Genomic DNA, 27754 nt, shown 5'->3' on the forward strand with positions numbered 1-27754 from the left:
TTTAGGAAACCCTTCTCTGGTAATCTTAAGAGGATGGTAGCCAACTGTGGGTGGTAGGATAGGCAGATTACAAGTCCAGATTGCACATGGTTTTATAATCATGAACATAAAGGCTAAAATAATGCCTAATGTAGGATGGTTTCCTTGAATTGTCTCCAGGGCCATAGTATGTCATCAATGACTTAACTGCACATGACATAAAGAATTAGAGATCCTTTAGAGACAGACCATATTGGAAATATAACTTGACTACCAAATTATCACACCCACACATCTGTCCACCCTATCAAATAGATATGGGCAGAATCTGGTGAGATAATAAACAATCTTCAATCTCAGACTATCTGAATCTCTGCAGTGATTTATGCCACGGGAGCAGGGCAAAGCCTCTATCTCCTCTCTTTTCTTCTGCCAGCTGGGATGGAGCAGAACAGACCGATATGACCAGGCTCTGGCACAAGTGCAAGAGTTGTAAATCTGAATTTCTCAGAAGTGTTATGAAACAATGTCAGGCTTGTCTGAATTGCTGATAAAGAAAAGAAAAATTCTTTCTTCTCTCAAGGTGGAAGTTCAGCCTTTCAGTTTCAAAAAACTGAAAGTACAGTCATCATACTGACACAGAAGTTTCAAATTCTCCCCTGGCTGCATTGATAACAGGACTACTTATCAGGTTTCCCAAGCCCTTTATAAATATGAAAATAAGGCACTTTATAGTCCAGATATATAAAAGACCTATCACCGGGCAAGCAGTTGTTGCCTAAACCAACAATGCCTGTACATTCAAGGCGTAATATTTAAGCTTCCACATAATAACATAATTGTTGAGAATAATCCTATAAGAACTAGGTCACTATCCACTTGATTGTATTGGAAAAGAAGATTTCCTTTTTTGTGCAAATAATTTAAACTTGATAAATATTAATAGAGAATAACATCTAAAAACATTATTTCCTAGTCTGGAGAATAAAGAGACACTATAGTTTTCAAACAGGAAACTATTTGATAGTTTGACAGATATCTGGGAATATATTTAAAGAGTAGGGTTGATGGGGAACTGAGCGATGTTATATAGATTTTCATGCTAGTAAAAGGGGAAAAATGTGGTATTTTTCCCATGGAAAAAAATTTTAAATAATATAACCAAGAAGCAGGATAAAATCTTAATAAAAGTTTATTTTTACTTTGTAAAGAAATCTTGCCTTCCATGGGTACAAAAACTTACTGCAAATTTGCGTGGTAAGAAATAATCTAAAATATATTTTCATGGGTGTTGGTAATGGAAGCAATAATAGACAGCTGTGGACAAAACCTTAGTGCAGAATTCATAGCAAGTTCTAGTCATAATGGCCTTCTTCATACTGAATATATTGAAATATATTGAATATTTCAAAACTGCAGGAAATAAGCAGAAAGAGGAGCTAGATTCTAGATTTCTAGAAACACGTTAATAATATAGAGAAAAATAAAATGATCACTTTTTGCTTTCTAAATTTCCAGCTACCTTTCAGGACCTGGCTCTTTTACAAACTGGAAATAACAATTTCTACTGAATGAAGATGAATGTTCCATTGAGACTTAAAATGTGAAAAGCAGCAAAAGGAAGGCAAGCCCAGTACCCTTTTGGAGGATAGAACTTTCACATGACTCTTCCATGGAGACCAGGCCATGTTAACAGTGCACATAATGAGGCATCATTCAGTGAAAGAAGAAATTCACAGGCTCAAAGAAAACCCATCTCAAAGTGAGGTGGTTTGGTTTTACAAGTATTTCCACAGAATGGAGCCAAGTAAAAATAGTCCTTTTCTCTCCCTTTTGTTTATGAACCTGAATGACTGGTTTAATCTAGGTTATCACTGTCTTCCTTTCACAGTGACTCTCATAAAAAAAGATTTCCTTTTCAACTATAGCATTTGGTTTCCCCTCCTACATGTTTTGTTCACCAAAACAAACAAACAAACAAAAAACAGTTAAGATTCACCAATTCCTACAGGGAAAACACCCTAAATAACTGAGTTCTATTCCTGAATGGAAACTACTTCTGGATGTTCCTCTCCAAGGAACACTTTATTTTTTTTATTTTATTTTTAATGATTTCCACTTATAGTGTTAACTCAAATCTTAGTTAAAATTAAATTTGCCAATATTCCAGTAGGAGATATTTGCTACCTCATTATTTACTTCAAGACAGAATTCACAATTTAAAAACAAGAGAAAATGAAAACCCAGTATTGTGGAAATTACCTCATCTGATCCTCTCTTTTCTCCTGACTTTGAAGGCGATCCACTGGTTTTTCCATCGGCATGCTATAAAAGTATTTAAAAAGATAATGTTTAATAGAGGGAGGTGATACAAGATAATATAATAGTGACTTTAATCCCAAAGGGTTAAATATATAGACTGTAAAAACAAGGACCCCTTTCATCTTCCTCCTGAGAATTGTTGATAATTCTATACCGACGTAGGTGGCCTTCAAAAATTAAGGGAAGCTACAGACATTCACTTGGGATGCAGAAAATCAGTCTGTAATTAACCAGACATAGATCTGATGGTGATGCTAAGGTGGCATCTCATCTCCTACAAAATGTCTCATGGAATTTTAAAGCCCAAATTGCCAGCATAAGAGACACCTGGTTCCTCATGGAGATGAGATGTCTGAGGACCATGCTGAGCCTAAGCCATTACTTAAGCCTCAGTTCAGCATGAACTCAAGGGAGGGCCACCCCTTATCAACCATCACTTTCAATGGCTCTTGGAAATTCTCTGGAGTTCTTTCTGTCTGAGTACCAACACAGAAAGATAAACCCTGCATTGGAAAGACCATACCTGAAACTTTCATTACCTATGGCTTTAGAATTTCATTATGTTCTGAAACAGAATTATTTTTCTCACTAGAACACTGGTGATGAAAGGAAATATTTTTACGTGGTACATGAAAGCTTCAAGTAGCTTACATGTTCATTTGTTTTGATAAGATAAAAGAAGCCATGAAGATTACTGAATTTTTTTGAGAAATAAAAAAAAAATTGTATGTTCCTGAAAAGGGGGGACAAAGAATTATTTCATTTCTTGCACATGTGGGATGTGCAAGAAAGTGGGAAAAGAAATCTAAATATAAGAAAATAAAAAGCTCACCACTGGGTTCGACCCCAATCACCTTTAGTTAAATCAAAACATAAAATCCCATTATGTTCTCTAGAGCTGAATCACAACCTGAATATGTAGGACACTCAAGGTATTCGAATTAAAAAGAATGGCAATAATAGTAATAATTTTTATCATTCTTTATTATTTACAAGGCTCTTTCATATATACTTATCTGATACAAAAAAAGAGGCTCATGTGATTTCATGGATTAAGAAAACTAAGAATAAAAGTCATGTGATGTGCTTTTAGTAAGGACATACACCTAGTAAATGAGAAAAGTTTGCAGAGCAGGTTTTCTGACTTCAAATCTATTGTTTGTCACTATACTATGATAAATGAAATAAGATAATATTCCCTTTGATCATATCAACAGATATTTTTGTAAAAAAAAAAGAAAAAGGCCAAGCAATATTAGACATGTGGGTGAAATCTTTCAGTAGTTCTTTGCATAAAAAACTAGAAAGAAATCACTTTCATGAATGGAAAATTCTTCCCCAAACAAAAGCCTCTCATGGATTAGTGGGTAGACCCCACAGACAAGCAGGCAGACTACAGCAGCTTGGTGAATGAAGCTCTCTGCAGGGCTTGTTTAACCCAGATGTCCTAGTCAAGAGTTTGTCCACAGTTGAGAGCAACCGGTATCGAGTAATTAATGGATCTTGAAAAAACAGGAGGCATTTAAAAGCCCACATATATATATCAGAGCTAGGTGGTAATTGATAAGTTTTAGAATAATTGGTAAGCAAATGATTCTTCAAGGCTAGACAAAGGGGAAGAACTATTCAACATCTGGAGAGAGAATTTGAGAGGGATGGGTCTACAATGGTGCAGATTTACCCAATCTGCCTCCTTCCAGAACTGGTAAATTTAGAACTGTGATGTCACATTCATTTCTTATCACCAATTCTATACCTTTTTCAGATTAGATATAGGTAATACCTAATAACAACAATATCCACTGAGCATACTGTTTTGGGTGCCTCATTTACTTGTAGAAAATATGATTATTCCATTTCACAAATGAGAAAACTTAAAGAGGCAACTGGCTCTCATCTAGAGCAAGGCTCCATGCTCTCTGCAAGGTCCCACTCCACTTCCTGCTCGTTGGCAAACATATATTATGATTTATTACCCTAAAGTAAACATGCAGACAGCCTTTTCTCTCTAAAATACAGGTAGATAGATGTTTTACTTAAAAACATTTATAAAGTTGTTTCCCGGTGGTGTTTCAAAATTGCAGTCCTCCAGGTTAACCAACATCATCAGTTATTTGCTTCTACTGAAATGCTCAAAATCCCTCACAATTATGCAGTTTCCAAATAATAGTTTGAGAGTGATATATATATATATATATAGAGAGAGAGAGCAAATGCTTTTTAAAATGTTGAGATATAATGACAACATAAAAATCATATATTATAAGAATTGGTATTTTGTAATTTCAAAAGACATATTTGCTCTCAATAGAGTAAGCATAATGATATAATGACACAAAAATCACATAATGAAAGGGCAACATTTTTTAGGAACTGTATGGATCATATTTTTCCAGTTTTTTTAACCTGGCTTCTTTATAAAAAATTTCTAAGATACAGAAAAGTTGAAAGAATAATACAATGAATGTCAATAGTCCCATCATTTAGATTCAACAACTATTAACTATTGTTGCCGTATATTGCCACACCTGCTTATATTATGGACAAAGATCTATCTATATTTGTATATGTACCTGCGTTTGAAAGTAAATTGCAGATATCCTGAAACTTTACCCCTAAACATTTCATCAAGCATCTCCTTAATTTGAGGATTTTTTCCTACATAACTACAATACATCATCACTCCAACAAAACTCTAATAGAATTAATAAGAATCACCTAATACCATTCAATATCCAGTAAATAGCAACTTTATAAATGAATCATTGCCCTGACCATTTCTTGGGGCTTATTCAATATTCAGCAGTCTATTAACGATATAAAATCAGTTATAGCTTTTCACTGAAATTCACAGTGACTTATTTTTAAATTCATGGAATAACTGAGTACTTTCCACATCCTTTCCATTCTGCTGGTGAAATGAAATGTTTGGGAATGATATATGTCAAATTTGATCCAGCTTAGGAACCTGCAGCAAGTCTTTCAAAAGAGTGAAGACAGAAAACTTTGTCTACTACTACTACACATAGTTGGTGGGTTGGGAAGAGGTGAGAGAAACATGGAGAAGGCAAGGGGTGATAGGTCCCAACTGAACCACAAACCTGAAAAATTTGGGAAGGACTTTTCTGTAAGAGGGGAAAGAAACTAACCTGTTCTAAGCATCTCCTTTGTGCTAAGCCCAGTGCTGGGCATTTCCCCTATGTGGTCTCCTTTACTGCCACAGCAACTCTAGGGACACACTGGCAGCTTGTTTGATGAGTAAAGAAATAAGGATCTGAAAGGTGAGATCCTCCTCAGTCACATTACGTATCAGGATTACAGTCTGTGGGCCAGAGACCAGGCTAGTTAAAAGCTAGCTAAAAACTTTTGATGCCCATCAAGAAAGTCTCAATCCAATGCTATAAAAGAGAAAACAATGCCCCAAATCAACAAAACCTTCCTATTCTAAAACTGGTTTGTTTTTATAAAATTAATCAGACACACAACACTAGTTTCATCCTGTATGAGAAGCTGGAGAGGAGGCAAAGACAGGAAGTGCAAGATGCCAGCCCTAAGGCAGGAAACATTTCATTGGGAGGATAAGGCCCCAGAAGACAGGAAACACTGGAGCTAAGATGAAGACAGATGAAGGAATGGAGTGACAGGAGTTCAGAGGCAGGGAAAATATCAGATAAAGTTTTTCTATCTTGCCTCAAAAAGGAATAATTTTCCAAACTGTTTCCACCTCCTGGCATCACTACATATTTGGTAAGTTCAGCTGTCCTTTGTCCTCGTTCTAGAAGATAGCATTAATATGCATAAAATTTTCTGCCATAGCACCCTCCCCATCGTTACCTAGATACACCCTGATACATGCACAGACAAGGGTATACATCACAGGATAAGATAAAAATCAAACTTCTACACATATTAAAAAAGAAAGAAGACAGACAAAAAATGAGCTTCTGCAAGTCCAAGCTCAGCTGTGAAAGAGCACCAAAAGCTAGTGTGCTTCTGAAATGCCTCTGCTTAATTTTTTTTAAAAAAGGTACTGAGTTTCTTTTAGGGGGTAAAAAAAAACATTGTAAAATTAAATTAAGGTGATGTTTGGACCACCCTGTGAATATACTAAAAAATACTGAATTGTATGTTTTAATGGATAAGTTATGAATTATGTCTGAATAAAGCTGTTTAAGAAAACAGGAAAGGTTATTTGAAAATAGCTTGAAGATTTTCCTTCTGCAACTTGCAGAATGCCAATAGAGGGCAATATTTGCATGTCCAGTGATAGCTGTGGCAAAATCATGAAGTAATGAAATCTTGGTGCCCTCTGGACTCTAGTACACACAGCTCAGCTCCCTCACTGCTCCACTGCTGCACATAGAGACAAAGGCTTGTCAGGGAAGGGGGCGTGGGCTGCTTCCTAAGGATCAGAAAGCCTTCATTTAGCTACGGGTCTAATCTTTCAGTGCTGGTCACAAGCGCCCAGAGCACTTTTGGAAACACTCAAACCAGAGTCCAGGGATTTAGATTTAGTTTGTCCAGGGGGAGCCTGGGCACAGATATAGTTTCCTAAACTTCCCCAGCTGATTCTAATATGCAGCTAGGATTGGAAACCACTGTTTGGAGAGGAGATCTGTGGGCACCACAACAGGAAGTGGAGGTTTCTGCTCCTCCAGTCACCCCACTGAGTCGGCACCCATGGGAGCTTCCCCAGGTCAGGCAGGCCAGGGCAGCTCGGGGCCTCCTGGGTAAACCGATTGCTCAATGAAGGAACCCACTGTCCTGTGTTTAACTCAACATTTCCTGACTAGTCCTATTAATGGCACACCATACCTTCATACTGTATATTAGTCTCCAGTTTCTTAGTAAAGCAAACAAGTTAGCACTTATTGTATACGCTTCTGCTTACTGATTACTTCATAAATGTATATTTTGCCTTTTCAACCAGATGGTAAATTTTTTAAAATATTTATTTATTTATTTGGTTGAGCTGGGTCTTAGTTGTGGCAGGTGGGCTCCTTAGTTGCAGCTTGCTGGCTCCTTAGTTGCGGTAGGCGGGTTCCTTAGTTGTGGCATGCGAACTCTTAGTTGCAGCATGCATGTGGGATCTAGTTCCCTGACCAGGGATCAAACCTGGGCCCCCTGCATTGGGAACGTGGAGTCTTAACCACTGCGCCACCAGGGAAGTTCCCAGATGGTAAACTATATTATTTTTTTTTCTAGTCCTGTGGTGGGGATGTGACAAATAATTCATAATTGAATGACTGCATTTCCGCAAACCTCTAAAAGTTCCCTGAGAAGTACATTCGTTCTTTTCAGGTTAGTAAACAAGAAAAAAGATTTTAAAAGTTGAAAAAAATAGCTTAAAAAATTAAGAGACAATGTGAAAATTGATATTTCCTGCAAAATCCCTTAAAATCTATTTTTGTATGTATTCTGCTGTCTGAAACAAGACTGTTCAGCAAACAAACAGAAGGCCCAAGATGTAAAGCTGATTTTGCTTTAAGACAGTCTCCCTGGTGTAGATGTGGACCTGTTTGCCCTCAGGTGGATTCCTTGCCCTGACCCTGGTCAGTTGGTGTAGCAGGGATGTGTACTTGCTCCCTCCAGAAGGGTCTCCTGCAGGATGGGCCAGCAGTGGTTTCAGCTTCTGCAGGGTGATCCTGCGTCTCCCTCTTTCTTTCCAGTCTAGGAATGGTAGCAGCTTCCCGAGATTTCTAATCTCTGCTTTGCCTCATCCACCCCAGTTGGCTTCCCAGCCTCTCTGTTACCTGGGAAACCAACTCCCTGCATTCCATTCCCTGACAAACTCTAATAAGACAGGAGTGTAGGTCTGAAAGGCTATGTGACCTTCAGCAAATAATTTAAACTTTCCGTTTTCTCCTTGTAAAATGGAGGTAATGGTGTCTACCCCAGGGGCTGGCTTACTTATGAAACAAGCTGATATTAATGAGGAGCCTGGACCATTGCCTCGTTCATTTTAAGAATACAATAAAAGTTATTCCACTCCCTTCTTTTTCTCTGGCATCAATCTGATTGTGGTTAATTACGAGGCAATAAAATGAATATGAGAAGTAAGCAAAGGTTTAAGGTTTCATTTTCTAAGGCTGTAAATAATACAGCAGAGAAGTTAGTTTTTTACTTTTCATAAGTACAGAGGAACCAGATTCATCTGATAACTTTATCTTTAGTACTTTGCCTATTTCATGACACTGTATTATATTAGTCTCATATTTCCATATTACAAATAAGGAAACAAAGTACACAGGGAATAGATAATTCATTTTTCAAACAACATATACCAAGCTGGTCACAGGAATAACGTTTAATGTGCAATTCCAAAGTATAAAATACTTTGTCAGGGGGGCTTCCCTGGTGGCACAGTGGTTGAGAATCTGCCTGCCAATGCAGGGAACACGGGTTCGGGCTCTGGTCTAGGAGGATCCCACGTGCCACGGAGCAGCTGGGCCCGTGAGCCACAACTACTGAGCCTGCGCGTCTGGAGCCTGTCCTCCGCAACAAGAGAGGCCGTGACAGTGAGAGGCCCGTGCACCGCGATGAAGAGTGGCCCCTGCTTGCCACAACTAGAGAAAGCCCTCGCACAGAAACGAAGAACCAACACAGCCAAAAATAAATAAATAAATAATTTAAAAAAAAAAACCTTTGTAAGGGTGTGGTGCATGTGTGTGTGTGTTGGTGGGTCTGGGAGTTGGATAGATAAAGCAAGATAGGCACAATGTTAAAATGTTAATAATTATAGAAGGTGATGGGTACATGAGGAGTACACTATATTATTCTCTCTTCTGTGATAAAAAGTTATAAAAATTTTTGAATCTTATCTCAAGAGTATGTACGTTCCTGGAGTCACACAAAGGGAATATCCTAGCCATTTTACTTGTTTTTAATACTGAAACCCCCAAACTAATGGAGAAGGCTAGTGTCAGAGGAAGAGTTCCTTTACTAAAAAAATAATCAGTGAGTAGCCACTGTGGGCTAGGTGTTGTGGGGAGAATAATTATTTTTAAAAAGTAAGTAAATGAAGGGTATGATACATGATATCTTTCTTTTTCTCTCAAAACATTTGTTGTCAAACCATAGAAATATAGGATAACCTTCTTTGGTCTTCTCATAAAAGAAGACACATATTAAGGATTAACTGCATAACTATAATTCTGAAATCCACATATTTCACCTGAACTCCACACACTTTTCTCTAATATTTCAACATTCTGGTGGACATGCCCAGGTGGCAGGGTAAGGGCACACCCTATTTTTGTCCAGTTTTCAGAAGTAGCATTGACTGCCTTTCTGCCATGTTTAGCTTAGGGGGTCCACATGCAGTAAGGCTTTCTGAACTTCCTCTAAGTCAAAGATGATGCCATGAGAACTTCAATAGTTACTTTGCTGCTTTTATAGTAGTCATTAGGATGTGCTTGTGATTTTTATCTATGAAAAATGCAAGAAAAAACCAGAAACGTACTATTAGCACTATTTTTGTGTCCACGGCACACAGTACAAAACCTGACACATAGTAGGTGGACAATAAGCAACTGTGAACATCGTTGGCCTTTACCAAATCATTTTTGTGTTCTGTAAGTTCTCCACAGTCAGAATGAATTCCATAAATTTTACGAAAACTCTAACCATAGACCCTTTTTCTTCTTGGGTTAAATGACTCTCCCATCTGAGGAGGCACTTACATAAAAGGTACTCATTGGATGGAGTTATTTTACATTTTTCTTAACTGAAAGACACTTGATTTTTTTCCCTTTATGGTAGCTATAAAGCTTTCTGGGTAAGTTTTTATGAGATAACTTGAAGAACAGAGCTTTAGAATCACATTAATAGGATTTCAATCCTTAAAACAATTTAAAGAGAGGATTCTGGGATGATGGTGCAGTAGGAGGCACCAGGAATCCATCTTCCCATCTAGACGAAAATCTCCCTGACAGAATGTGTCTGATATAACTATTTTGAAATTCTGGAGTCTATCAAAGACTTGCAATGTCCAGGGGAAGGTTTAAATGGTAAGTTTTGGTTAATTTCCATCAATTTCAGCTCAGCTCAGCAGCAGCTGCCCATTTCCCGTTCCCAACTCACAGCAAGCAGTTGTGCATTAGAGCATGCAGCTTGGAACCAGAAAGGCAAAAATGACTCTGTCCTCCAAATACTGGGGATCTCTATTCTGATCACTGATTGCTCATGCCCAGGGAAAGTGCAGGATCAGAAAAGACCTGAGAAGCTCTTAAGTGTACACTTTTGGCTGAACCTCAGCACAAAAAACAGCCTATGACAATCAAAAACAAAACAAAGCAAAACAAAACAGCAAACCCCAGGGAAGGAGGAGAATTTGATTCCCAAAGCTTTCATATTATTAGATTCAAATGTCCAGGGTTAAACCTAAAAAATCACAAGGCATGCAAAGAAACAGAGAATTATTGCCCATTCAATGGGAAAAACAAACAAACAAAAAAACAGAAAACAGAAACTGTCCTTGAGAAAGAGCAGATGGCAGATATACTAGACAAAAACTTTAAAACAACTGTCTTAAAGATGCTCAAAGAACTAAAGGAAGTGTGTAGAAAGTCAAGAAAACAATGTAAAAACAAAATAGAAATATCAATAAAAAGATAAATAACCTAAAAAGAAACCAAAAAAAAAAATTCTAGAGCAGAGAAGTACAATAACTGAAATGAAAAATTCACTAGAGGGATTCAAAGGCAGATTTGAGCAGGCTGAAGAAAGAATCGGTGAACTTAAAGATAGGACAACTGAAATTATTGAGTCTGAGGAACAGAAAGAAAAATGATTAAAGAAAAGTATATAGAGCCTACAGGACCTGAGGGATACCATCAAGTAGACTAACCTACACATTGAGAGAGTTCCAAAAAAATGAAGAAAGAGAAAAAGATTTTCTTAAAGAAATAATGACCTAAAACTTTCCAAATTTGATGAAAAACATAACCAAGAAGCTCAACAAACTCCAAGTAGGATGAACTCAAAATTCACATGGAGACAAATTACAATCAAACTGTTGGAAAGACAAAGAGAGAATCTTGAAAGCAGCAATAAAAAATGATTTATCACATATAAGGGATACTCAATAAGACTGTAAACAGATTTCTCATCAGAGATGTTAGAGGTCAGAAGGCAGTGGGACAAGTGTTGGCAAGCGTATGAAGAAATTGGAACCCTTGTGTACTGAGGATAGGAAGGTAAAATGGTACAACTACTGTGGAAAACAGTAAGGTGGCTCCTCAAAAAATAGCTATACCAGGAAGAAACCTGAGTGTGCCTTGAAAGATGAATGGATAAGCAAATATATATATTTCAGCCATTTTAAAAGGATGAAAATTTTGACATATGCTTTAACATGGATGAATCTTGAGGGCATCTGCTGTACAATATTGTACCTATAGTCAACAACAATGTACCATAAACTTAAAAATTGGTTAAGAGGGTAGATCTCATGTTAAATGTTCTTACAATACAATAAAAAAAATGATAAGGAACACAGATACTTGAATACAGTCCTATGTATTCAAATGTAAATATGTAAATTGAATGAAAATTTATTGTTTAATGGGTATAGTTTCAGTTTTGCAAGATAAAAATAGTTCTGGAGCCAGATGGTAGTGATGGTTGTACAAGAATTATGAATGTATTTAATTCCACAGAACTTTACACTCACAAATGGTTAAGATGGTAAATTTTAAGTTATGTGTATTTTACCACAATAAAAATTTTTTAAAACATCAAGGAAAAAATAGAATAAAGATGGGTTGCTTAGAGAAATCTAGTATGCCAGTGAGACAGCCTAATCAGAACTAATTTCCCACCAGTTCACCTTGGAATATCAACTAGCCACCCACTGTTTCCACCACCAGCAAGCTACATCATTCTGTAAAAAGTACTTGTAGAATATAATTAACTTTCTGGGAAGTATCAAAATTGATTAAAGAATAATGTCATCAGGTATACTCTTAATTTAAGTCTTATTTGCAATGGGAAGCAAACCAATTCAGAAACTGAAACAAAAGAGGACAGTTGTGTGACCTCCATTCTCCCAGCACCCTAAAGCCTGTGCCTTTTTTGCAGAATATATAATCTGCATTCCTTACTCCTAAAAGTCACTGTAGTCAAGTGGTCTGTCCTGCCAGGGAAGGCTTGTGACACTCTTCCCAGGCTGGCCACAATGATGGGGCCTCCCAAATGACTTGAGCTCCTTGATCACGCTGCCACTGGACCGACATGTCTAATTAGGCTAAGAAACACCTTTAATTAACACGGACTACTAGAGTCAACTTTTGACTCAGGAATGTGATTACTGGTGTCAGCCAACCAAATTTACCCTCTTTCATGCTTCATCATTACCAAGCTCATCAGATGTTCTTCAAATCTAGCTTTGTAAGTTTTTTTTGTTTTTACTGAAACCACATAGTTCTTCAAAAGATAAGATCAATAATATTGATGGTATTCAATGGGGAAATATACATTGTAATGTTTCATTGACTGGCTTTATAGGTGGCAGTCCCTTAAACAAAACACATCATAGATACATCTTTCAATTATTTTATCTTATTCTGCCTAAATTTTTAAAGTTAGGTCATTGCATTCATAATCTTTTTCAGTAAAGGATCCCAGTAAAAATATTTTAATAACAGGATTTACCAAAAGCATGACATATGTAATATACATAATACATACATACATATATTATATATTGTGTGTTTTTGTATAAAACTTTTGTATTAATAAATTGTATAAATATTATATATAATAGTATATAATACTATAAATTATGTATATATATATATGTTATAAATTGGCTCCATATATCTCTAGGGGATTATGGATGGGCTTTTGTGTGTGTATGTGTATATTTTGTTGTGGGAAAATGGTCCACAAACTTTCATTTAATTCTCAAAGTGGGCTGTGGTCATCCCCTCACAGCCATCAAACGAAAATGGTTAGAAACCCATGTCTAGAGCTATACTGTCCTAATACTGTAGCCATTAGCCACTCAATGCCTATTGAGCACTTGAAATGTGTCAAGTGTGAACTGAGATGCACTCTAAGTATAAAATACACACTGGATTTTGACGAATCAACATGAAAAAGAAAGTGTACAGTATCCCAACGATTTGCACATTGATTGCATGTAAAATAATAACATTTGGGATATAGCGGGTTAAATAAAATATGCTATTAGCATTAATTTCACCTGTCAGCTAATGTGACTACTAGAAAATTTAAAGTTACATATGTGGCTCACACTATATTTCTATTGTACAGCACTGGTTTGGGAAAAGTCAAAGCTTGATCACAGGCAGGTTGCTGATTCTAGGAGGTTCCTACTAGCAGAAAAAAAAAATTAGAATAGTTCCAACATTGGATTATAAGAGAGGTTTTAGCAAAACATGTCAGACTATGCCTAAACATAACAGGGTTAAAAACACAGATTTAAACTATTTTCATCCAGATATTCCAGCATAATTTCCTTTAGAGAATCATGAATTTGGAAGAAGACTGATGTTAACTCTAAACCATCCATATTAACTACCATCCATATTTGCAGATAATTCATGTGATGCATTTTGATAAGAACCTTAGAACAATAATGACTCAAAGCAAACTTTTGCTTTTAGCACGTCAATAAGATGCTACATTTTAAAAACCCAGAAAATGTAGTAGGAAGCATTCATGAATAAACATCTCAAGGGAAACTGGAATTTCCAATCATTAAAGGTATACGGGGCACTGTTGGTGGGAATGTAAATTGATACAGCCACTATGGAGAACAGTATGGAGTTTCCTTAAAAAACTAAAAATAGAATTACCATATGATCCAGCAATCCCACTACTGGAAATATACCCAGAGAAAACCATAATTCAAAAAGACACATGCACCCCAATATTCACTGCAGCACTATTTACAATAGCCAGGTCATGGAAGCAACCTAAATGCCCATCGACAGACGAATGGATAAAGAAGATGTGGTACATATATACAATGGAATATTACTCATCCATAAAAAGGAACGAAACTGGGTCATTTGTTGAGATGTGGATGGATCTAGAGACTGTCATACAGAGTGAAGTAAGTCAGATAGAGAAAAACAAATATCGTATATTAACGCATGTATGTGGAACCTAGAAAAATGGTACAGGTGAACCAGTTTGCAGGGCAGAAGTTGAGACACAGATGTAGAGAACAAATGTATGGACGCCAAGGGGGGAAAGCCGTGGGGGGGGGTGGCAATGGTGGTGTGATGAATTGGGCGATTGGGATTGACATGTATACACTGATGTGTATAAAACTGATGACTAATAAGAACCTGCTGTATAAAAAAAAAAAGGTATATGGGTATGGTACTTTGATTCATGAATGTAAATAGTCTTCACCAACCCTTATGTGGTATCTATTATCGCTCATATTTTATAGATGTGGAAACAGGTTCAAAAAGGTTGACTCATTGCCCTTTGAGAACAAGAACTCTGTCTTGTTTTCCACTTCGAGGCTAGTACCGGGTCTGCCACTTAGTAGGTGCTCAGTGAATAGCCACTGGCTGAAAAGGGACATTTTACTGATTCCAACACAATGTTTCCCTCTAAATACTGTCTGATTAGAACACCATGTTTCTCTCTAAATACTGTCTTATTACAACACCCTTGCTTTTCCCAATACCACAGGCCGAGAGAGGTGTACTTTAACTATTTTTTTAAGTTCTCACCATAAATCAATGGGATATAAATATTTTTATTCTTTCTGTCACAAAATTTGTGTATTTCTTTCTGGAAAGCATCGTAATGTTAAATCATGCTTCCTGGTTCAAAACATTACAAGTACCAGCTTGACTGGATATCACACCTAGATGGTTGGACAAGCATTCAATGCACTAAACAAACGGAACATCTCTGTCCCTCATCCAAGTAATAAAGTACAGAGCAGTGGGCTCTCTCCCTCTCTCGCTGTCTCTCTCTCCCTCTTTTTCATTCTCAACAAGGGTCTTGATCTCGGTTGCTTCTGCTCCTTGGAGTTTTGGATTTTCTCCTTGCCCCAATCCCAGCTGCCTCTTCTTTGCGCTGGGGAATGCACGTCCAACAACATGCCTCTAAAAGTTTTGAGATTTACTTATGACTTAAAAACAAATACTAGATCTGAGCTCTTTCGATCTGAGTCTGAGTTCATCCAGGAATCCGCGTCCAAGGGCGGAATTCCTCCAGCAACAATTCCTGTTCCATTCAACCCGTGAGCGTGAGCTGAGTCTGGTGCGTCTGCTCACACCGACTTGCACGTCGGGGCTCGCTCGCACATACCACCGCAGGGTGGGTCTCAGCCTCTCCCGGAGCCTAAACTGAAGGTATGAGAGGACGTCGCACCTGGTCCCCAACCCTTCCCCGCCAAACCCTGCACAATAACCTCGCCTGCACGCCCAGAAAGGCAAAGCCCATTCAGTTTCCGGCCCTGCCCAGGCACGATCGCTCCAGTTTACCGTCATGTACCACCAGCTTGCGAATGCCATGGCGACAACCGACTTGCTCTGAGTCGCGCAGCGGAGAACCCGGCGAGGACACGGGGTGCAGTGCAGCAGGTGCCGGGCTCGCACTCCACCAGCCCCGGACCTAGCTGGCGCTGAGCTTTTCAAGCCCCAAGGCTGTCAGCGGGGGAGGCACCTGGGCGGGGCCTACATCGGCCCTGCCCTGCCGGGTTGACCCCGCCCCGCCCAATTTGGAGCAAGGCTTGTTAGGGCAGAAGTGTTATTCTTCCAGGCAGCCACGCCCTGCAGCCCGGACTTTACGCGGAAGACCCGACTTTTAGTTAAACTACCCCACCCAGTTCGGGGTCCCGAATGAAATTTATTCCCCTTTTATCCTCAACCGCTTTTCACCCCAGTCTCATCAATCAGCTTTTCCCAACGCAGGCCAACTCCAATCTGGCTTGCTCCATGCCCAATACACTTGGCCCAGGCCCGGCAGTACCCAGCCACCTCCCGTCACCTGCCCAGAGGCAGGTTCTGAGTCCTAAATCCTTCTCAGGCTCGGGAGGGGGCGCAGGGGGCAGCAGGCCAGGCAGGCTACCCGCAAGGAGGCGGCCCACGGCTCCGGGGCCGGGGTCCTCCCTGCGCTCAGCCCTGCGGCTCCGGCACAAGTGCCACTCACCTCCTGAGCGTGGCGGGCCGCCGCAGCGCGCCGGGGCCGCGGGGAGGCAGCGGGCTTCTGGCCCGGTTGGGACATGGCGAGGCCGTGGGGAGCGCAGACTGGAAGGGAGGCCCGGGCGGGGAGCGTGGGGAGCGTTGGGAGCGAGGGAGGGAGGGAGTGGAGGGGCTGGCGGCGCGCCCCGTGAGGCAGCTTTTCCGACCCAGCCCCGAACCCGCGCGGGGGCTCTGCCTCACCCCGCTGGGCCCTCCCCTTCCTGCCCGCCACTGGCTGCGCCCGGGCTGTAGCGGTCCGGGGCTCCCGGCCTGCAACTTAACACCCTCGGCCCCGAATCTTCTCCCAGTGATGCCCCCACCTCCACCCTACCACTGCTGGGTTCCCCGTGGCTCACAGAGAGGAGGGGTTGGAGGTAGCGGGGTTCCTCCTTCGACTTGCCCAGACTTGGCTTGCAGTTGCAACCGCAGAGCGGGACCCGGGCGTGGCCCGTCTACGCCTCAATACCCCACCCTAAGAATTTCAAGAATTAGACACCTTTTCTGCAATCTGCCCTGGTTTAGCTAGGAGAATAATTTACCAGCTGAAATCGGGCCCAAACCTGGACCGTCTGGATTAGGAAGAGGATTAACAAAACCAAATTGTGTGTGTGTGTGTGTGTGTGTGTGTGTGTGTGTGTCTGTGTCTGTGTTGAAAGTTTAATGATGTTTTTATGTGGAGGAAGCCTTAGGTTTCAATCGAAACCGAAGAACAGTCCCAAGTTTAAACCCCTATAGGCTTTCTGGAGGCTGCCGAATTTTGTTTTGGAGGCTGGATTGCTTCTGTCTTTGGCTCATTTTAAACAGCACTTCCTGGTTTGGGGCTGTGAAATGTAACAAGCCTGAAGTGAAATAGAACAAGCCTGACTAGAAAACGCTCCTCTGCAGCGATTGTCTGCCTGTAGTTGCTTCCGGTCTGTGACCAGATCTGACAGAAGAAAACTTGTTACCCTGCAATGGCATTGACAGTTTGGGACTCAGGGTCACTGCTGTCTTCCACGTTGTGTTTTAGACCGTTGGAGAGAGAGGGGGCAGGTTGTAAGGAAAGATTGGTCAATGGTGCATGGCATTTGGCAGAATCGAATCCTTGTTTCCTTCCCCCTTCTCATTTTTAGGGATTCTGATTTCCGTTTATTCAAGGGACTGGCTGGCCTCATTCTTAATGGGGGCAGCAGAGAGGAATGATTTAAACGCAATTCCTCTTAAAGGGTTCCACTTACGATCTATGTATCTCGATATTTCCAACAAACAGGCGGTAGGACAGGAATTTATACGTAGAAATGAATCAACTTGGATATGGGGCCTATGATTGTCCATTCAAGAAAAATTGATTGGTGGCCTCAACTACATTTATAATTAAGGAAAATATGTCATAAGCATGAAAAATGCTTTTATAATTGTGACCAAACACCTACAGTAATTTAAGCAAGCACAGAACTAAAGGGGTGAGATTATAGACCCACCTCCAGGCCCAGGAAGTGGAAGCATCTAACTGAGGATCCTAGAGGGCCTAGATTCAGGATCCCCGAGTACATCATTCTGACTCTGGAAGAACAGTTCGCATTAAAGTTTGAGGTATTTTCTAACAGAGTATTTAAAATTGAACTTAAACCAGTTGGTTTTATATTTTGAAAGGCGTCCATGTAAAGCACAGTGAAAGGAACTATAGAGAGAGCGATATAAAGGTTAAAATACATATTTCCTGCCCTCCAGGAACTTAGAGTTTAGCTGAAGTCATATGGCATTTGTAACACATGATCATTTGGGTGGCACTGAAAGACAAACAGTGTGTGAATAAGTGCAAATGTGCTTTGGGAATTTGGGGTTCTGTGGGTTTGGGGGATTATAGGAAGGGAAAGGAGGCTTGAAAGGGCTGGCTGGCTGGTGGGATGTGGTCAGAAGAAGAAAGGGTGGGGACAGATCAGGAAATAAAGTGGAGCCCACCCACCTGGCTGGAGCCTCTGGTCCAAGGTCCGGAGTAATCAATCCATGTATTAACTTATTTATTAAGCGGCCACACTATGCTCCTGATACAGTTGATACCAAAATCTGTAAGAGAATGAATGACTTCAGCCTTCAGGCTTTGCTCAAGAGTCAGAACTCATATAAGCAGAACAATTACAGGCTAAACAGCACATTAATGATTATAAGTAAAGAAGAATTTCAAAGAAGTTGAAGAAGAGGATGAGGTTTTCACTTTCTCTTGCAGTCAGTGAGGAATTTGGAACTTTGATACCATGACCAGCATTTAAGCATCTTGGGGAAGCTCGTTTTAAATATATATGACACCTTTTGCTACATTTTTATTTGCACATATTCTAAGTAGAGGCATATCTCTGAGATATTGCAGGTTTGGTTCCAGACCACTGCAATGAAGCGAATATCACAATAAAGTGAGTCACACGAATACTTTGTTTGCCAGTGAATACAAGAGTTATGTTTACACTGTACTGTAATCTATTAAGTCTGCAATAGCAAGTCTAAAAAAGTTATGTACATACCTTAGTTTAAAAATACAAAAACAAAACCAATTACCATGGTAACATCAAAGATCACTGATTATAGATCACCATAACAAGTATAATAACAATGAAAAAGTTTGAGATATTGCAGGATTTACCAAAATGTGACATAGAGATGTGAACTGAGCAAATGCTGTTGGAAAAATAGCACCTATAGACTTGATCGATGTCAGGTTGCCACAAACCTTCAATTTGTAAAAAATGCAATCTTTGCAAAGCGCAATAAAGTGAGGTGCAATAAAACCTGAGGGGATGCCTATATTTTATTTCTTTATTTACTCAGTAACAGGATGCCTGCGATGTGTCAGGTTCTGTGGAGGTAACAGGGACCTTCTGCACTCAAGGACCTTACATTCTAGTAGGAAACACAGACAAATAAATCCACAATGACCATGCGATGAGGGCAGTGGCCAGCAGATGTATTCCAACAGTGCTGTTGGATCCCTGGAGGGGCTTCTCATTCTGACTGAAGGGTGGGCAGGCTGGGGGGAGGGGGGAGCTCAGGGCTGCTTCCTCCCCACATCTTTGACTTGAGTTAGTTGAAACCTCCTCTGAATAATCTCCACATTGATATCTCCTCTCCCCCTGTCCCCATTACTGCTGTAGTTGTGCAGGAACTCATCACTTCTCATTGGGAAATGTATACATGAGAAAAATAAAGGCAGGATGGTGTCCAGAGAAGGAGCCAGGGGAGCCTGAGAAGGTGCTGCAGAAGGAAGATAGTGGAAAAGTGGGCGCTAAGGTCCAGGAGGAGGGCCTCTGAAAGGAAGGGCTGGCCCACAGTATGAAATGTCACTCAAAGTTTGGGTCAGACAAGGCAGGGAGTGTCCATTTACTCTGACAGCTGAGAGGTTTTTGATAAACCAGCCAGTGGGTAAAATTGAGAAAAGGCAGGGCATTTTTCCGAGGTACCCGCAGTTTGGACAGTGTCCTTCACTTTGGATTGTATTTCTTTCTACACTCTTGGAGGGGAAGTTACCCCCAGAAAACCTGGACCTTCTGGCTGACTTCCAAGTGCCCTCTGATCCTGCTGAAACTCATCTGTCCTATCTGCCATCTCATGATTCTCAGCCAAGTTTTGCTCCACTCCATAGTAATGTTTTCCTAAGTAAACCAGAAAAAAAAAAAAATCTTTGTACACAGGCAAAGACTAATTAGCAAAATATGCAGAGGCTCTCAGAGTCTCCTTTCCCTTTTAACAGGCATGTATCTGAGTAGGAGCTTCATGCTTCTGACCTGAATTATCCAGAAGAATGGCTTCAGTGGTGAAGTTCTGTGTGTAAAGGAGATGAAGGTGTGCTGGCCAGTAGGAGACAATGTTTAGACCATAGGAACCTTGCCATGTGCAGTGGTCTGAATGTTTGTGTTCTCGCGAATTCCTACGTTGGAATGGTAATGCCCAAATTGGTGGCATTAGTAGGTGAGACCTTTGGAAGTGATTAAGTCATGAGGGCAGAACCCTCATGAATAAAACTAATGCCCTTATAAAAGATCCCTGAGAGAGCTCTCTTGCCCCTTCCACCTTATAAGGCTGCAAGAAGACGTCTACCACTTGGAGGAAGCCCTCACCCTACCATGCTGGCACCCTGATTTCAGACTTCTGGCCGCCAGAACTGTGAGAAAAACATTTCTGTTGTTTCTAAGCCCTCCAGCCTGTGGTATTTTGTTATAGCTGCCTGAATGGGCTAAGACACCTTGCTTCTCAGTTCACTGGGCTTGTGTACGGATGGCAGATGAGGTAGGGGAAGGGGGAAAGAATGGAGATGGAAGGTTGGAGGGACAGGGGAAGAAGACAAGAAAGAGAATCAATAGGAGATGAAGTAGTTTTTAGTTTTCACCACTACCAAACAAGAACTTGAGTCATACACATACCTGTAGGTGGGACCTCAGGTTTCACTTCTCATTCTTCACGGCCCTCCAGATAGTAAAACACCTGCATATACCTTCAGGCCTTGTTCTTTAACATGACACAATTTTCTGCTTCTTGTCTGTGTGGAACACAGAGGGCTGAGTCACAACTGCTTTCCAGGGCTGTACTAGGGAGTGCTCTTGGGATCAATACCTGTCGAAGCAAAGGAAAGATGGGCAAAGGGAGAAGTTCAGCTGGGATACAGATCCAGTAGAAGCCTCACATGATCCTTCAGGGAATGACGAAGATGTGATGCCCTTTAGAGATGTCCGGGGTTGGCAAGAGAGAGCTGAGCCTTTATAAACCTGCATCAACCAGTCTTTGGATATGGTTGAGGAGGGAGGGAGCATGGCTTTAAGGAAGGGAAGTGTCTCCCTTAAGCTGTGGCAACCCCCAAGTGGCTGATGAGTGTTGTCACCTGGTGGCACTCCAGGAGCTGGAGTAGGGCCTTTATCCCTGAAGGGGATTCAGGTAGCTGATCACATCTGTTACACTCCTCAAGGCTATGTAACATCATAAAACTTTGGAAAGAGAATGGAGGAGAGGGGCTTCCCTGGTGGCGCAGTGGTTGAGAGTCCGCCTGCCGATGCAGGGAACACGGGTTCGTGCCCCGGTCCGGGAAGATCCCACATGCCGCGGAGCGGCTGGACCCGTGAGCCATGGCCGCTGAGCCTGTGTGTCCAGAGCCTGTGCTCCACAACGGAAGAGGCCACAACAGTGAGAGGCCCGCGTACCGCAAAAAAAAAAAAAGAATGGAGGAGAGAATCAATATTTCAAAAGTATGCTGTCAAATTGCTGTATAACAGAACATTAGGTTTGAAAACATTACCCATTTTATTAAATTCCCCGCCCCCCTTTTTACAAAGGCGTTTGTCTTCAAGAAGGCAATAGTGAAGAACACTTTGTTTCACAGAGCAGCCAGCAGCCATGCAGTCAATACTACTATCCAGATATACAGAAACAACAACTTTACCACCTTTATTGCTAAGAATGGGTATAAAGATAAAATAAGCTTTTTATTTTCTAGTTTTGTCTAGTGGTATTAAAACAAAACAAAAGAGATTGTTCTGTAGGTCTGGCAGCTGGTGAGGAGGTAGGTATGACACCCTCTGCTTGCCAGGAAGCTCTAAGCCTTCAGCTTCTTCTGCTTTCCTTGCTGATTTCCCTTAGGTTTGCAACCTTCCATCCTGTGGCTGTGGGTTCATGAAAAGAGCTCAGCTTGCACAGGTAGTACGCTATGCTCTGCGGTGTCAACAACTAACTAGAGATGTGTAGATCATCCCTCTCCTCGTTCACAGTTCCTGATGGCTCCTCGATGCCAACAGGATGGCGTTCTGATCCCTTAACATGGCCTCCCAGGACCTGCAGGTTGTGTCCTGGGCAGCCTTGTCTGCAGCTTCATGCCTTCATGCCACTGTGTTCCAGCCATGCCTTCCTGCTTTCAGATGCCAGAACACACCTGGCTCTTCCCAGAGTTCCTGCCTTTGCTCATTTTCCTTCTCCTGAAATACTCCTCCCTTCCCATTCCCAAAGCTTTAACTTTCCCCAACACTGCATTATATTGTAACTGTCTAAGCCCATATAAAGCCCAGGATCCTCATGGCTCAATACTAAATTCGGCTTATATTTAAAGAAACAGTGGCCCAGTGTTCCAAAAGTAACGAAAATCATTTAATCTTCACTGCAGTCCCTTTACTGCAATTGAAAGTGCCTGAATGGGCACACAGTCTAAACATTCAGCAAAACATCTTAAAAATCCTCTATCTTACTCCCACTGTCTCCCCCCATGCTCAGAAACTTCTATAAACACTTCAAAAATCAACCAGAAGATGCTCTCTTGTTCTATTCCCCCTTCTTGTTTCCTTCTGCAATGATGCAATTCCTCCTAAAGGGTCCAAAGGAGGTAAAATCATTGTGAATATTAATGTTCTTTTATCCGCCTCATAACTGCTTGTCTATATCCTCCATTAGACTCCATGGCAAAAAGGATCATTTCAATCTTATTCACAGAACGTGAGACTCTGCCTGGCACAGAATATGTCCTCAATAAATATTTGTGGAATGAATAAAAACACATTGCTGGATCTTTCCAGGCTAACCTTCCTTCTTCAAAAGATGAAAGGAGTAGACTGGGTAACTTAAAAAGACACTTATAATTGAAATGGTCTCTGATCACATAAGATCAGGAGGTCAGGAGAACTGTCTAAACACTTTGTGATAATATTTGTATTGAATGGCTCTCACAGTCAATAATGACTGTAAGTAAATCAAACACGTATAGTACTTACTATGTACTAGGAATTTTTAAAGGACTTTGCATGTATTTGCTCATTTCACCCTTGTGAGGTAGGAACTGTTATTTGCCCCATGTTATAGGTAAGGAAACTAAGGCCCAGGGAAGTTGAATAATTTGCCCTGGGTTGCAGAGCTGCTAAGTGACAGCGTTAGCATTAGAATCTGGTGGGCTAGCTCTCTAGTGTGTGCTCCTAACCACTACTCTAAGATTACTCTTTGCTGTATACAAACATTGATAATGGACTGGGGATGTGGATGGGCTGCATGACATCTTGGGGGTGGAGATTGAGATTATATTTCAAAATGAGTGATTTAATATCTGCAATGATAAAAGTAAATTTTTCTAAGGTACTTTAACTATCTGGTCTTCAGAGTGTATCTGGAGATGATAAAAATAATACATCTAGCCAGTCACCAAAGGTCATATATTATATGATTCCATTTATATGAAATGTTCAGAATAGGCAAATCTGTAGAGACAGACAGTAAATTTGCAGCTGTTTAGGGCTGGTGGAACAAGGAGGTTGTAAGGACAGGAGGGAGATAGCTAAAGGGTTTGGGGTTTCTTTTTGAGGTGATAAAAAATATTCTAGAATTGACTGGTGATTTACATATTTGTGAGTATATTAAAAACCACTGAATTGCATAGTTAAATTGGGTGAATTGTGTAGTATGTGAATGACATTTCAATTAAGCTGTTATTAAAAAAATACTTCCTTATAAATCTGTCTTCATCATGATGGCTATCTATGAATTTCAAAAGAACACTTTAAGATCCTTCTGTAGTACAAGTCTTTCACTTAAACTTCTGTTTACCCACTTTCATTTGCTGCTTCTCCAAGGGTTTTGGAAAGATACTCACAACAGGAGCACTTTTCTACTTGGCAGATTCAGGTTGCATGTTGGTTAGCTTCTTCAAGCAATGAATGTGCTGCTGGAAGATTATCTTTAAACCTTTAAAAATGGTTATTATGAACAAAAATTTATTTCAAACATTTTAGGGGTGTTTATTCTCAGAAAATTCTTGTTAAATATAAAATTGTTTTTCTATTAAAATTTTATTTTGGAATAATTTTAGACTTACAGAAAAGCTGCAAAGATAGTACAGAGTTCCCAGTTTCAGTTTCCCCAGTTAGCATCTTACATTACCGTGATACATTCATCAAAACTAAGAAACCAACATTGGCACATTATTATTCGCCAAACTCCAGACTTTATTTGGATTTCCCCAGTTATCTCATTAATGTCCTTTCTCTGTTTGAGGTTCTAATCCAGGATATCGCCTGCCGCACTATGGTCACATCTTCTTAGACTCCTCTGTGGTCTGTGACAGTTCTTTAGTCTTTCCTTGACAGGCTTTCATGACCTTGACAGATTTCAGGAGTACTGGTCAGATGTTTTGTAGAATGTCCCTCAATTTGAGATTATCTGATGTTTTTCTCATGATTAGGCTGGGGCTGTGGGTTTGGGGGAAGAATACTACAGTGGTAAGTGGCTTATCATCACGTTGTATTGGGGGTACCTGATATCCATGTGATTTATCACTAGTGATAGTAACCTCAATCACTTGAGTAAGGTGGTGTGTGTTGGGTTTCTCCACTGAAAAGTATAATCTCTCCCTTCTTATACTCTATTCTTTGGAAGCAAGTCATTAAGTCCAGCTCACACTCAAATTATTTTTAAATGTGAAAATTATTCTTATTTTTTGAAATATTTTATAAGACTTACAATGGTGATTACAATTGACTGAGAGGGTGAAGTTTAACTGAGGCCCAGCCTCTCTGCTACGAACTAGCAATTGAAAAGTTATAATGAACATACATCCCCTGTCCTGCCATCTTCTTCTGGAATAATTTTGAGACTTGGGTTATTTTTGTTTCTATAAGGGACTTGGCTTTTCTGCTGGTATAATTGTCATGTTTATGATGGGATTAGGTGGAGGGTACTTGGGTGGTTCGTTGCTGCCTAGTGACACACAGAGAACTGTGAAGGAAAAACTACTCTGTTAACAGCCCAGTTCTCCTTACCTGCAGAGTCAAAAGTACCCTTTTGGTTTCATTATATTGTGTTTGTTAATTAGATCCAGTTCAGACTCTAAAGGCATTGGTTACAGAAGATCATACTTTAAGCATGACTTGTTTTTCAAATCAACATAGCATAGTTCTGTGGTAAAAATGGCCTTCTGGCAAAGAAGCTTCATTGCTTTGTAATACTCTTTTGCTGTAATAGGATTTTTACTTATATGAACTTTGGATTATTTTCCAAGAGGTATCACTTTGTATTATTCAAGCCAATAGCACTTTTATGAGTAGATCAGTTTCCTTTTTCTGTGTTTTTCTGTGTTTCTGTGTCCCTCCAAAAAAGGTATGTTGGAGTCTTAACCCCATACTACAGAATCTGACCTTATTTGGAGATAGGGTTTTACAGAGATTACCAAATTAAAATGAGGTCATTAGATGGGCCCTAATCCAGTATGATTGGTGTCATAAAAAAGAGAAATTGGGGCATAGGTGCACACGCAGGGAGGATGCCATGTGCAGTCTGGAGTTATACTGCCGTAAGCCCAGGAACTACCAGAAGCTGGAGAGAGACCTGAGACAGATCCTCCTCGGCACCTTCAGAAGGAGCGTGGCCCTGCTGACATGCTTCTTCCGGGCTTCAGCCTCCAGAACTAAGACAGAATACATTTCTACTGTTCTAAGCCAGCCCTAGCTGTTATTATGACAGCCTTAGCTAACTAATACACTCAGGATGGGGAATGCGGGACACAAGTATAAAGATCCCAGCTCAAAATGACTCAGACCTTCTCCAGTTTTTTCCTGTACTAGGAAATGCCTCTTGTGAATTTGAATTCTGATTTGAGCATTTAGTCTAGAAAGAGTAACTACCTCTTCAACTGGGGTTGTGTTTCTACAACATTCTTAGGAAGAAGGGCTATGATGTCACTTCTCTCTGTGTGGACGAATCCACCTTTGTTTGTTTGTTTGTTTTTGTTTTTGTTTTTTGCGGTACGCGGGCCTCTCACTGCTGTGGCCTCTCCCATTGCGGAGCACAGGCTCCGGACGCGCAGGCTCAGCGGCCATGGCTCACGGGCCCAGCCGCTCCGCAGCATGTGGGATCTTCCTGGACCGGGGCACGAACCCGTGTCCCCTGCATCGGCAGGTGGACTCTCAAACACTGCGCCACCAGGGAAGCCCCGAATCCACCTTTTAAGTTACATTTACTATGAGGCTTTGGATCTTCTTACTCAAGTTTTCTTCTTCCATTCTTTCAACACTCTCTTTCACAACTTGTCTGAAGCTCACTGCCTCGCTGGTTTTGGCGCTCTCAAGCCTCTCAGAACCAGGGCCAGTCAGCGACACCGCTCTGCTCTATGGTGTCACCTTCACATTCCTGCCTTCACAAACCTGTTCATTTCTCTCTCTGGGTTGAAGTTTCAGCACTTAAGTTAGTATTTTGTGATATTGTTTTTCTTTAAATGGAAAAATCTTTGAAAAAAGGGTCTTTCAACAAATTGCTCATAAATCTAATGGTTACAATTTATAGAATACTTATTCAGTACCTCTGTACTATGAACGTATATATGGACACTTGTTCATGATCACATAGAGCCAGGAATCATCACAGGTTGGATGTGATATATACATCTATATAGACTATATATATATATATATAGAGAGAGAGACACTATATAGATATATATAGATAGAGACACTTGTTCATGGTCACACAGAGCCAGGAATCATCACAGGTTGGATGGACTCTGAAGCCCTGACTCTGGGAATCACACTCAGTAAAGATGGCCTGTTAAGCCAAGTCTGACTATAGAGCAGTGACTTCATCTATCTTGCCCACTAATCTTTCCTCAGAAGAGTGTCAGCACAAGGTAGGTGCACTATTCATTTTTGTGTTGTAGGAGGTGTTTGTAGCTCTGTATGGGTATTACTATGCTGTAGGAAAGAGGCATCATAAGGGAAGAAACCTCTCTACCCCAATTATGAGGTTGAACCATCTAAAATTGCCTATATTCAAAATGTTTGACCTACAGAGATGACAACTTCATACAACTTAACCATATACAATTGCTAAATGTACTTAAGCTAAAAGAAGGTTCAGTATCTTGCTGCTTGATTTGTTTTAAAACTTTTCCCCCATATCCATGAGCTCTGACTCCCATTGCACCCCTGGTTTCTGACAAGGACAGTTCATTACTGTGTTTCTGTCACTGTGTGTTCCTGACCTTAGCGGCTCTCTCACATTCAGACATTTTGTTTCAATAGGCATGGTTAAAGTTCTTCCCCCATGAAAGGCCACTGGTGCCTGGGATTGGGAATGTTGCTTCTCCCAGGATCTGTTGTTGACCACCTTCTCTTAAATATTTGAAGTCAAGGGACCAGATTTCTAACTCTTTCTCCTCCATTGATCTGTTCTGTGGCCCAGATCAGTCAACCTTTGCCACCTTGGTTTCTGCCTTGATAAGACAGTCTGGGGCCAGTGGACAAGTCTGTCCAAAGAGTCATGAGAACTGGATTCTAGTCTTCTTCCCAGAACCA

At 40.6% G+C, this 27754-nt stretch overlaps 1 protein-coding gene across 6 annotated transcripts in view; it reads right to left on the reverse strand.

Annotated features, from left to right (window-relative positions):
• CAST (calpastatin) overlaps nt 1-16521 on the reverse strand; it is a gene marked incomplete at its 5' end in the record, with an annotated part of 124101 nt that extends 107580 nt beyond the window's left edge. For all 6 annotated transcript variants that reach the window (XM_079701934.1, XM_079701936.1, XM_079701935.1 and 3 more), the window contains 2 exons: nt 2242-2304; nt 16447-16521. In XM_079701934.1, the coding sequence (XP_079558060.1) occupies nt 2242-2304; nt 16447-16521 (138 nt within the window). The remainder of the gene's footprint in view (nt 1-2241; nt 2305-16446) is intronic.
• Between the last annotated feature and the right edge of the window lie 11233 nt (nt 16522-27754).

Source organism: Hyperoodon ampullatus (assembly GCF_949752795.1).
Source record: "Hyperoodon ampullatus genome assembly, chromosome: 4".
NCBI classification, from domain to species: Eukaryota; Metazoa; Chordata; class Mammalia; order Artiodactyla; family Ziphiidae; genus Hyperoodon; species Hyperoodon ampullatus.